The sequence below is a fragment of the Semicossyphus pulcher genome, unplaced genomic scaffold (genome assembly GCF_022749685.1).
Source record: "Semicossyphus pulcher isolate SPU_LCO1_2020_fin unplaced genomic scaffold, fSemPul1.0.p SCAF_22, whole genome shotgun sequence".
Taxonomy (NCBI): Eukaryota; Metazoa; Chordata; class Actinopteri; order Labriformes; family Labridae; genus Semicossyphus; species Semicossyphus pulcher.
In genome coordinates this window covers 12,023,201-12,036,221 of record NW_027211696.1, presented here as the reverse complement: position 1 = coordinate 12,036,221, position 13,021 = coordinate 12,023,201, and the positions used below count along the sequence as shown (strand labels likewise).

The following is a 13,021-nucleotide window of genomic DNA, read 5'->3' as shown; positions in this document are numbered from 1 at the left end:
TTAAAGTAAAACAACATATTTGATAACCCTTAAGCTACTGTTAGAAAACAGCAACCACCTCCTAGCTAACATTACGTTAGCTTACATTACATTAGCTAAGAAGTCAATTACGTTAGGTAGAAATGTATGCCTTTTCTGTTTTATCATGTACCACTATCCAACCGTTATATAAACTTTCAGCTACTTCCTAGCTAACACAATTATACGCTAGTAGGTTGCTGAATGCTAACTTTAGCTGTTGTAGCTATCAAATATGATCTATTGTGATGTTTTATCTTGGCCATATGTGGCCATATTTCCCTTAAAGATTTTGAAGCGCCAAAGTCCTCAGATACCCTAAAATTACACAACTAACAACCTGGAACGCAGCAGTACGACATTATAAAAGCATTTTAGCTTTCTAGCCTGAGTATGACATCAGAGGAAAAATGTCCGCTTTCTAAATGTGGGCAATTGCTGCCTTACTTACTCATTCAACATCTAAGCTAGCTGCAAGAATCCACACCCCTTTTTATTAGTAAATCAGAAAGTGCAATTTAAAACAACGACAATGACTTAGAATGTTTTGCTTTGGCCAGTTTCCTTCCACACATCAATATTCAACCCAAACATCAGTGGCTATAGCTACAAAGAAAGGTATAAAGGTGCTCCGAATTTGTACAATGTCTCATTGAGCGTGATATGACTGCAAGTCTAAAGATTGCACTTTTATTTTTTAAACTGTACAAAACCTCATTAAATATTCTATATAGCTTGACGGACGATGTTAGAAAAAACCTGCCTCTAGGAGTTCACATTGTAAGTAAAGATACCAATTGGATAAAGTGAGACATTTGGCCATCATCATTGCTTACTCCTTTCCGGTCTAAAAACACTGAGACATAGAACACATAGAGTATAGTAAGAATGAACTGTGTGCAGAAGTGTCCCCCGAACGCACCGAGCTCACACTCGTAACAAAGGATGGAACATGGCTATAGTTTAGGCACAAATACTTAAGAAATGTCCATGTGAAGAGTCAATGCTTCTGTTCACACACAGGTAACGTCTAGGCAGACAGACAATGAACAAAACAGAATCTAACATTACATTTAACGTCAACATTTTTGAGATAGTATCTTTTTAAGTATTTGTGACAGTGCATGCTTTCATGACATTGGTGGGTTGACTGCATTGGTACACTATCGACACAATCTGTAGCGAAGACTTGTTATCTTTTAAAAACTGTAGTTCCAAGGGCTCAGACACTTTGAACTGACGGGATATCCGATGCCATGAAAACTATGACTCTATAGGAGAAATTCTGCGTTACTGACAGCCGTTTGAAGACTGCAGAGAAGCCATAGGCGATCTAATGTGTGTGCCAGGGAGATGGCCTGTAAGCCACGATGGCTGGCTTATTTTAGCTGAGTCATCATTGGCTATTGTTAGATTAAATTATTCAGAATAGCTTTTAACCTTTTTTGATAGAGTCATAATATTCCGGCTTGACCTTGCGCCCCCTTTCCTCCAACTTGAGTCCATGTCAGTTTAGAGTACCTAAGCCCATATAATGGATTTACATGAGACAGAAACCTTAATGCAAACCAGCATTTTCTTTTTCCGACACCTCAGGGTGAAAAAGTCCGCATACCTGACGCCTTCAACCTCTAACGTGTGTTAAAAAACATGTCGTGCCGGGCTCTTCAACTACAGCGATATGACAGTGTGCAGTACAGTTTTAATCAAGAAGCAGATGCAAGCACAATATTTAATTGTAGTTTTAAAAAAAAAAAATGGTGTATTGAATGAAAAAGAAGCCTCATTTCAGTCCTTACAATAAATGAATATGACAAGAGTTTGTTTTGGGAAATGCGGTGATAGAAAAGACACATTAACTCTGAAATGAAGTTGTGTATTGAAGGTAAATATTGTATATGTTCACTTGATGTGAAATGAAAACCTACACTAGGACCAGGAGTAGTATACAGAGAGAGAGAGAGAGGGATCCTTAAATGTCCTCCGATCAGGCATTTCTCAGCATCAAGTACTGCTAGCTATTGCATTAAGGTTTGTCCATCTCTTATGAAACATATGTATTTTGTCTCTTATAGATGATATCCAGGTTCCTGATAGAAGTAAGACATTGTTATGATAGAGAATGCACCACACAGTATCTGTAAATACTAGCTCTACAAAACTATTTACAGCACACATATAGGTAATCTTTATGTCACAGTCTATTGCATAATGGTGATAATCTTTAGTTTATAAATATTATAAATATACACAGAAGTTTTAAGCAACATTACATAACATCTCAGCCATCTGAAATCAGAAATAGAAAACAATAGCATCCATCCATATCTTTCTCCACGTTACACTCCTCGAAAATAAACACAAAGTAAGCAGCATTTCTATAATCTATGATTCCCTTTGGACCCATAACACTGTCATGGTTTGTACGCGAGCCGCTGTGGGGGCAGAGTGGCTCAGCAGACTGTACTTTTGTCGCTGAGAGCAACATAACACTTTAGTTACAGTATCTGTGTTGAGTTCTGAAAATGAGGATTCAGGAGATTCATTTTTACGTGCGTGTGCTTTTTGAGATTATTTGTCATTTTGAGTCGCTTGCGTTTATTATTCCACAGTGGTGCCTAAAGCTGCTTAATAGGAGAAGATAATTTCTCTTCCTCAATTTAAAAGAAAAGGAAAAGTCATTGTCAGAATCCACAATGCATTCCAGTTTAAAAAAAAAAAAAGCAAAACGAGAAAGAAAAAATCTTCATACATTGAATATAATTCTTTATATTTGTCAGAAAGGAAGACTCATGTTTATACTACAGCTTTTAAATTGCCTTTGCCAAATATTCTAGTTGGATTTTACACACGCGGTCACATGCACGCACACACACTCTCTCACACACCCATACACACAGCAGCATATATATAAACACATATATGAATATATGTGTGTATATATATATTTAGATATATAGCGCAAATGAAAAGAGAGATGTATCTGTATAATATACATTCTTAAGTTTAGGGAGACAATGTGTCTAAAATATAATACAAGGGCTTGTATGTACAGGGTTTCTATGAGGTTATTTTAGAAGAAGATCGGAGAGAAACAAAAACGCTGAAGTTCCTCATTTTTATCTCTTTTGTTTGTATCTCCATTTTTAAAAATGAATTGAAAGATATATAGGTTTAAAAAATGAATTGGGGGGGGGAAAAATTGGATCATAAATTGGATGCAAAACGCATTTTGTCTTGCTCAGTCTCCGTACTGCTCAGAACAGAATCTCTCCTGGATCCGGGGGATTCCCTGTGCTGGGTTGAGGACGATGTTGATGATGATGCTGCTGCTGCCGCAGCCGCCGCCGCTGCTGCCGCGGCCGAACGCACCGGGGGCAGCGCTCCCGACGACATCTGGCGGAATAGGTTGACCCGTTGGGGGACTGTGGTGCGGATGCCGCTCTGCAGACTCATCCCCTGGATCGCTGCGGCCGCGGGGGGCACGATGGAGGCCAGTGAGTCTCCTGAGGCTGGGTGAGCCCGTGGCCCCAGAGATGTGTCGTGTGGCAGTGATGGTTGGGAGGCCGATAAGTGTCTGACATCTCTGCTCAAGCTGCCTGACTGCAGAGCCTGTGTGCTCTTGTGGATGTCTCCCCGCTGAGGTGACGGGACCTGCTGCACCTGCTGAGGTGACGGCTGCTGCTGCTGCTGTGCTGCTGGCCCTGCGGTTGTGGTCGACACCGACGGCTGCTGGGGAAGCTGCTGCTGCGTTGATAGAGACGGTTGAGCGATGGGCTGCTGGATAAGCGACAGCTGGGAGGCCGTGCGCGAGCCGTACTGGAAGCTCCGGTTAGCCAGAGGGGTCTGAACAGACGGACTGCACATAGCAGCGGTGAAGGAGCAGGGCGACATGATGGCTCCCTGCTGGAGGGGGGTCTGTGGGTTGGTGGAGGAAGAATGGAGGCTGCCATGTGAAAGACTAGGAGCAGGGTAGACCCCCTGCGCTGCAGCAGCGGCGGCGGCAGCGGCCGGCAGCATGCGGGCAGCAGAAGCATTGGCGATAGCTGATGCGCTGTAGGTCAGGGGCATGGAGGACTGCTGGAGCGTGTTGGTGCCGAAGGCCGTGGGGAAGGGCGGCTGGGCTGGCGAGTTAATGATGGAGTTTCCTGACATTGGTGTTGAGTTCATCCCGCTGACCGACTGCTTGCGGTCCACCATCATCACCATCTCCCTGTCCTGACGGATAATCTGCTTCAATATCTCGTTCTCCTGCGTGTTGAAAACGCCGGCGTTCAGATCCTTCTGGAACTTCTGCAGCAGCAAGGAGTTCTTCTTCCCTGTGGGGATGCAGTCAGGAGAGGTGAGCACAGAAAGCAGTGGCAAACTCTGGTTGCCCTAAACCACAGGAACATTGCAGGAATCACAACACTCGTGAAGAAGATGCAGCTTGCATGTTTTAATAGGACACTTTTTTTTTAACATTTATTTCTTGTTGCACCAAATCTGCTTCATCTGCATGAGTCAACAAACTGTTTGAATTCCCTCCATTAATGTCAACCCTTTCAAGCTGCATCTTTTCACATCCACTAAGTTCTGTCATATTGAATACAAAGTGTGAAGGACATTGAATGGTAATGACTATGGGAAATATACGGTTTGAGAGGAGTGAAGGACACATAAGGAGACAGATTACTGAAAGTGTGACGTGAGAGCGGAGACTGTGAAGGTGCTGATGTGGACGATGAAACACAGAAGAATACTGATACCCACACATCACGCTACTGGATAGTTTGTCTTTTTAAGAAAGGGCAAAAAGTCTAACCTCTAGGAATAAAAAAAGACACTTTCTATTTAAATCACAAAGACAACTCTGCTAAGTCACATTACAGGGACACTTAGAATTAATATTTTAATTTAAGATGAGTCAACACAAGCAAAGAAAACCACAAAGATCTATTGTTTACACACTAGGAATGGGCTACAGATTATATACATTATAATGTGTTTATACCTGTATGGAATCTTACCACAGAATGCTATATTACCCTTTATCATAAAAATGCACTGAATTCAATGTTTATTTTCCAAAATAAGAGGTTTAAAATGCCGTGTTATAGTTTGCAACAATTTGTCAGAAGAATTAAATAATAATAGATACGATTTTTCCTTAATGCAGTAAACAAATTAGTTTTAAAAATGCTGCGTTTATGCACAACAAAGGGCATTCTGAGCCCACAGGCCTGCTAATCTTTCCCAGCCCGTCACAAGTCGTGGACCGGAATAATAAAAGCTTGTAATAAAAGCTTGACAGATGGCTTCTTTAAACACCAAACACTTCTGTGGCTTTGGGAGTTTGGGAGCAAACTGTGGTAAGATGCTAAGTGGTACTAAAAGCATGAAAGACGTCTTGATACTGGGCTTTTGTAGAAATTAATGCCTCGCTTGACAGTGATAATATTAAAGATGTGTTTAACATGTTTACTTTGAATGACTGCGTCCGAATGTATTTAGAGTATGTGTTTCCTGTAATTACTGTTGACCTTGCGTATCGACAGGCTGCGAGGCGATATTTGTCAGTAAAGAAGACAGAGTCGACTTTTAGTGTGCTGACGGCTTTAGCCTCAGTCAATCAATCATTAAGCCCTGTCCTTGAGGGCAGAAGATTTCTGCTCAGAGTTTACAGTCGAGCAGCGTTTGTTGGAAGCTTTTCTCTCCTCTCAAGGCTGCCAACGAGCCGAGCGTTGAGCTGTAACTGCTGAACACGGATTGATGTTATGTTTCGCAGCCATTTCTCAGAATCAGGTTCTCCATTTTGACCGAGACAGTCACTACAGGGTCGGGGAGTTAGAGCTAAAACTAGCACCACAGACGAGACTGCTGTTAACTTACAAGGCTGCTCTCATTGCATTTTTAAAGGTGACAGGGTTAAACTCTGTAGATCGGAAGGACAACATGTGTTTATTATTATTTCTGCAAATAGAAGCTGTGAGGGTCTGAATGCCTGCTGGGGGTTAGACACTTGAGTATTGTAAGGATTTCAGAGTAACAGACATTAGTGTTTACTTTTTCATCTATTTAAAATGAAACTTACCACAATGGTTGACTGTAATGTGTACAATGTGTTATTTCTAGATTCTTCTGGCCTCTTTGACACTTGCACTGTCAGTGCAAAAGACAACAACTTCTTACACCAAAGGAAACAAATATGGCCGCTTGTTAAGTGGCCCTACTAGAATATATGACCATCTATATTATCAGTTTTGCACATGCAGGGCTCTGCGCTCAAGTTGGCAAATATGCACCATTCATTTAGAATGTCAAAATAAAGTGTTCAACTTAGTGATAAATCATAAGCAAAAGACTGTTGCACTTTCAAACTAAAGCTTGTTGAGAAATATTTCTTATCTAAGGTTTGTGCTACAGTAATAAATGTGTTAAACATTGTGAAACTGTTCTAGTTCGGTTAGGTTTAGGTTCCCCAATAAGACGTTTTAAACATACTGAATATTTCCTTCTTAAAAAGATTCTCTTCTGCTTTTCCAATGAATGCCAGCTGTCAAAATTGAACAGGTATGCAAAATGCAGTTTAGTGGATCTATGCACTTTGGACTTTGTAAAAGTCTGACTTTGTAATATTACGACTGATTACAAAGAAATATTAAAAACAAAATGAAAACAAACAAATAAAAACATAAACAAAACACCGATCCATATTAATCCATATTAAGGAGCGTATATAAATACAACAGAAATGGATCAGATATGGGTTTAACTACCATTTACACGTATAGGATTATAATACTGTTAGAAGTTTGTGTTTCCAGACACAATAGAACCTTTTGATATGAACTCAATGTGCATAATTGACCCATCAATTTGTTAATATATTAATACCCATATCTGAAACTGAATCACAACCACATCATTTTGTAAAAAAACAGTCTGAAAGCCAACAAACACACCAAACAAACACGTAAAAAACAAGCAAAACACCATAATGTAAACAAACACCATATAAAAAATGAACACCATATTTAAGGAAAAATAATAAACACAAACTTTAAAGTGCATTCAAGACTTAACAGAGAAATTGCATACTACACTGTAATTTGATCAAAACAAATTTTCCTATAATCTTAATGAAATACTTATTTTCTTTTACTGCAGGAAATATTTAATTCATATGAATGGATTAAATTAACATCTTCCCTCCACATGGTGTCAACATGACATAACTGAGGCTCTGTATTAAAAACAGTTTAACCGAAATATGAGGTTAAAAATCGAAATCTTTTCCTTCATTATTTACACAAAAGACAGAATTCCTTTTCAAAGTCAGACAATCAGAAACAAACTTTTTTTTTTTCTATTGGTGAAAACATGAATAAATAATGAAATGGGATTCTGCATGTAACAAAAACTGTTTGTGGCATTGCATTAGTAAAGTCTTTACTAATCTGCAGACATGGTTTTAATAGTGAAAAACTTTGAACAAAGCATTCAAAGATCAAATAAAAAAAATGTCACATCAATAGAGCTGAGCATGTGTTCATAATCCAGTCGATTATAGTGTTAAAAAATAAACATGGCATGTGACACTGAATGAGAGTTCTTTGTTTCTGTGATTGTCTTTGTGTTTGACATTTTGAATGTGTCCATCAAAACATCTACAGGACTTGTGTGGGTGACTGGAGTTATGTGTCACTGATGCAGGAATTAAACAGTTAATGTAACCTTCAGCAAGAGGTCAAACTCTTGGAGGATGAATTTGAGACCGGATCCATTTAGCAAGCCTCTATAGGTCATTTTGTCCCTGTTCGAATATTGGAATTGGAATAAAGTGTTTACCTGATGCCTACTCGTCGGCCAGGACACTCTTGAAAACGAGATGTGCTCGTCTCAAGACGGACTCCTGGTCAAATAATTTTTAGATAGATAAAAGATAATGTCAAATGTGCAACACGTTATTGGTTTCAAAGCATGGTTACTTTTTTTTTCTTTCCTTTTTTTTGAGCAAGACAAGCATGTAACCAAATGCAGTTCATATATAGAAACGATACAACCAGCACGGATCATGACAAGTATCTTCCCTCGTATGAGACAAAACCCCCTTCATGGTTAGTCTGAAAGGATGGATCGAATCTAAATCACTCTGAGAAGTGTCAGTCAGAGTGGGCAGCTTTATATTTAGCTATGGTGAAAAGCTAACTCAGCTGGTAGCTCTCAGAAAAAGGGCAAATGTAGATTTGGACTGTTGAGGTCAAAGGGCATACGGTATGGCACAGATCCATACACTTCCCTTCAGGGCAAAAAAGGATTTTATTTTTTTTAGTTTATGCCAAAACATGCAACCTTGTCTCCTGTGAATTACATTCATATGCAACTACTCCTTTATTAGTATTAAGTTTCAATGGAAGAAGTGTGACATACAATACAAAGTGACGTACGGGTGGATGGAGGTTCGTAGCAGGATGTGGAGGTTTGTGTAACACATTTAACTACAAATCGTTGTCATTTGTAAAATATGACCACATTTTTTCCTTAAAAAATATCCAGTAGTTTTATTCGCCACAGTTTAACCAGCCTCGAGCAGACATTGTAAGAATACAGGCCCTGATCATGAATATTTAGCTGTCGAGCAGACATTTCAATGTAATCCAGTCAACCTGCCACCATAAGGTTTCCCCCCAAATCTTAGTGATATAATTTATATATGAATGTATCTCTGAGGAGAAAAGGTTGTCTCAACAGTGACAAACATCTGTTATTCGATTCTGATTGGACTCTTAGTGGTTTTGTTCCAAATTTGTCGTTTAGTACTTGTTGCTGACACTAAGGTATTGCAATTGTTAGTCTACACTTGGCTTGCAAAGCAAATTCAATATTGTAATATACTGTATGATATATAGAAATGTATATATGTGCCTGTGTCGGGCAAAATAATACACAAATACAAAGCCATGACAAAGAAAAACAACAGTAACAGATAGAAAAGTAGATACAGACTGCAAGCTTAACCACTGATACGAGACAACATTGGCACACTGTAATTATGCAAATTCAGCTTAAGTTTTGTATTCAGGCGATATTGTTTTCTGGCTGATGAAATAGGGAAATAAATCACCAAACATTACGTCTGTAGTGTCATTGGCTGGCTTTAATGCTTGTTGACAAGCGGGCTGCTTCATTGGTAAAGTGAGCGGCCTGATTTACGCCACAAAAGTAACGACAATCATAAATTGTAGGGAAAGTGGTTATTTAAGAAATCCACTTCTTCAAGCAGCAGAATTAATTCTTCAAAAGTACTTTTAATTCATTCTAAAAATGTATTTTTTCAACCACCAGTAAAAACGCACCAGGCAGTACCTGATAAATCAGCTCAACCTCACACAGGTTGGAAATGCACGTTATCACATACTTTACAATTATTTGGCGCTTTAAGTTGATTTAACGTATCATAACAAGTGTAATATCCACCATATTCACACGGCAGCCATTTTCCTCTGATGTCACGCGTAATGAGTGAGAAGCTTAAATGTTATAATGTTGTACCACTGTGTTCCAGGTTGTAAGTTACGTAAATGTAGATTATCTGACTAATTAGTGTATTTTAATCACGTCATGATTGATCAGAAACTTGTAAACTTCATTAGACAATAAACAGTGAAAATATGGAGGCACATTTGGACATATTTCAACGTGAATCTACATATTTGATTACCTCTTAGCTACCATAAGACAACAGCTAATGTTAGCATTCACCACAAACATTATGTTAGCTAGGAATGGACGCCTTTGGTAGTAAGAAAGTAAAACATCATACTTGATAAACCATTAGCTAAAGTCAGACAACAGCTAACGTTAGCATTCAGGTACTAGCTAATATTAAGATTAGCTAGCAAGTGGCTAAAAACTAAAACTACCACTTGGTAGTGTTACGCAATACAATTACTTTATTTACTTTACTTTGTATTGCGTAACACTACCAAGTGGTAGTATTGGTTTTTAGCCACTTGCTAGCTAACCTTTATATAAGCTAGAACCTGAATGCTAACGTTAGCTGTTGTCTGACTTTAGCTAATGGGTTATCAAGTATGATGTTTTACTTTCTTCTGAATTTTCATTCTCAAATGTCTTCTAAGTTGCTGATCAATATTCAATCAGTAAAATGTTAACAATTGTAAGATACCCTACATTGTGTTACAACCTGGAACTCAGCAGCGTGACGATATCACAGCATTTGAGCTTCCACCCTTAGCGTGACGTTGGGGGAAATGGCCGCTAATGGTCATATCAAAACATCACTATACAATTTTAAAATACTCCAGTCGTAAATTATGGCTTTTGTCTGTCATATCATACAGTATTTTGCCAGCTCAGCTTAAGATTTTTGTTTGCTAGTTGTCACAAATTTTTTATCAGAATAGTCATAGCACATCAACATCATGGTTGCCACATACATGGGAGCAGAAAGGTACACTATGGAGCTTGCTACCTCTTTGACGGCGTACATCGGGTTTGCTACGAGTTAAAGAATATTGTACTATAAAAATCGGATGCATGCTTTTAGCATGTACAGTGTGTTCTGCATCTACGCTTTGCTTTTTCAAGGTTATCTGATTTTCCGATATACAGGGGATGAGTCAGACTGTGATACCAGATCTCAAAATAGATAAGGTACCGTAGTATCTAATAGATCAACACATGATGCATATTAATCCTCATTAAACACTTAAAGCATACTCACTATACAAACAGAAATGTCCATATGGAATGTAGGAGTAACATAGTGTGCCTAAGTGTTTCTCTCTATGACATGAGCTGAAATATTCATATATAAAAGGAGAACATTATCATTTCAAATAGATACATAAAACTTATGCAGCAAAACGTAAGCAAAGACAAAGACATACGATCTACGCCTGGGATTCAAATATGATCCTTTTAGACAACACTTTCACATCAACTTAGTATCCTCTACATGTTTTATTTATGAATGTGCCAGTTCCAATTAATGCATTCGAGCAGACTGTCAGAGGATTGTGCAACATGAGGGTCAATGCAACCAATTATTGCCCTGTTTGCGTTACATACATGTGCCCCTTTTTTAACTGGTTACAAATCTCAGTGTGTCTGAGACATGTTCACTAATACAGCTATTACCTGTTGTGGCCAAGTTGTTTTATAAATGTCGCTCTATCAGAGAGCGAAGATAAGGAAGAGTTGTGGATAGTTAGGGTTTTTAGCTGAATGGGTCCTGCCGGTTGTCAACCAAGGCTGGACCTGATGTATGAGAGGCTATTAGTGCCTGAAACGACTCCCTGATGTGACCTGGCCCTGCTCTTTGTTTTCTTTTGACAGGGCCTGGTTGGTTTTGAGAGCTCTGATACGGGGCGGGGTGCTGCTCATACCCAGGAGTGCAGATGAGTGGAAAGAGGGCCAGACACACATGCATGTGAGGTTAGCTTCCATCCACTCGCTGACATCCAGCGGGGGGGTCAACACCAAACCAACGAGGGGGCGAAGTGACTCCCTCCCGGACAGCGACATGCACTGCCTTCCAGTTAATCCAACCACAAAACGCTACTTTGGTTCTTTAGAAGGATTAATGCTGGTTACAACAATTTATTTAAATGTTATTTATGACAAAGAGACGGAAGTTAAAAAAACGAAACAAAAAGCATACAGGTCATGCAGCACAAGATGGCAGACACAATGCTTTTATGAAGAAAGAAGGCAAACAAATACTGATAAAGACAAGACAACAAGGCACGATGACAGGCAAGAGATTCGACCAATCAGACAGGACAAGAACTAGATGTAGGCAGGTCTTACCGATGCGGTCCAATCGGTCGATGGCAACAGTTTCAAAGGCGCGTCGCATCATGGGGTACTCTTCTAGCACCTCATTGAAATGGTCGACAGAGAGGGAGAAGAGTCGGCAGTAGGTGTCTGCGCGCACACTCGCTGTCCGTCTGCCCTTGGTGAGCAGACAGATCTCTGTGTGGCGGGAAAGAAGAGAGACAAAGGAGAAATCATTTTGACAAATGCAGAAACAGTAACAGGGGAGGAGAGTGCACGGGGACATTAAGGAAATTATCCCAGTAATCACAAAACAGATTACCATACAGATGAACCTTGAGAACAAAAAGGTACAGGAGCAGAAGCTAATGCGAATGTAAATAAAATGAGAAGCCCATCAGCGCTGCTGTCACTTACATTATACTAAGATAATTCATCATCCAGCTGAGGCCTAATGGTCCCATAATATGATACAGTAGTCAGCCTTAAAAAAAAAGCATGTCAGGCCTCACTGCATCAATGCTCTGCATTAGTTCTCTAATGTAATGTACAACCAACCATGGGTATGGTTACATAGCATTCCTGTAATCTGTGCAGTCACTGTTTTCTTATATAAACACCACACAACACTGGGGACTGCTTCTACTACAATTGATAATACATCTACAGCCACATCTCAGGTGGAAAAGTTAGTTTGGATAAAATGTTGGCTCTCTAATTGTGATGCTGAATTTCCTCAGCAGGGTTCGGACCCCACTCTGACCCTACACGCAAAGCCTAAATCAGCTCACTTAATTAAGAGGATGTTAAATATGTCAGATTGTATCTGAGCGGGGTGCTTGTTATTGCTAACACTCATTCAAGTATCAAAATCTTCTCAACAGCAATTAAATGATTACAAACAGAACTCATGTTGAGAGGAAAAGTTCATGCTTTGATTCAGCCTAAATTGACGGGAGCTAAAAGTTTAATGACCAAAAAATATGTTTCACTTCGGATGTCAGTCAGAGCAGACTAAAATCTAGTTTCTATGATGCGATGATTAGACACTTGGATTTATACAATCTAATCTTTAATTGGGGTGCAAGGACGTGCAAACCAATCTGAATCACCTCAAATGAACATCTTATTTAGTCAGCATTAAAAAGGAAGAATGCATGCTACCTCATGACTGATACCAGTACCAATTTTAGAGGAGAAAACTAGGGATGCATGATAC

At 39.4% G+C, this 13,021-nt stretch overlaps 1 protein-coding gene across 3 annotated transcripts in view; it reads right to left on the bottom strand.

The window, feature by feature from the left end:
• Positions 1 to 342: 342 nt before the first annotated feature.
• The window catches only part of LOC138602270 (potassium/sodium hyperpolarization-activated cyclic nucleotide-gated channel 1), an 85,235-nt gene continuing 72,556 nt past the window's right edge, over positions 343 to 13,021 (bottom strand). Inside the window, exons 7-10 of one of the 3 annotated variants that reach the window (XM_069673718.1) lie at positions 11,836 to 12,000; positions 4,216 to 4,337; positions 3,742 to 4,098; positions 343 to 3,705 (exon numbers count right to left, since the gene is read on the bottom strand). In XM_069673718.1, coding sequence (XP_069529819.1) covers positions 3,226 to 3,705; positions 3,742 to 4,098; positions 4,216 to 4,337; positions 11,836 to 12,000 — 1,124 coding nt within the window. In that variant the 3' untranslated portion in view covers positions 343 to 3,225. Of the gene's footprint in view, positions 4,338 to 7,848; positions 7,913 to 11,835; positions 12,001 to 13,021 lie in introns of all 3 variants that reach the window. The other 2 variants (XM_069673719.1, XM_069673717.1) reach the window with 2 other exon arrangements.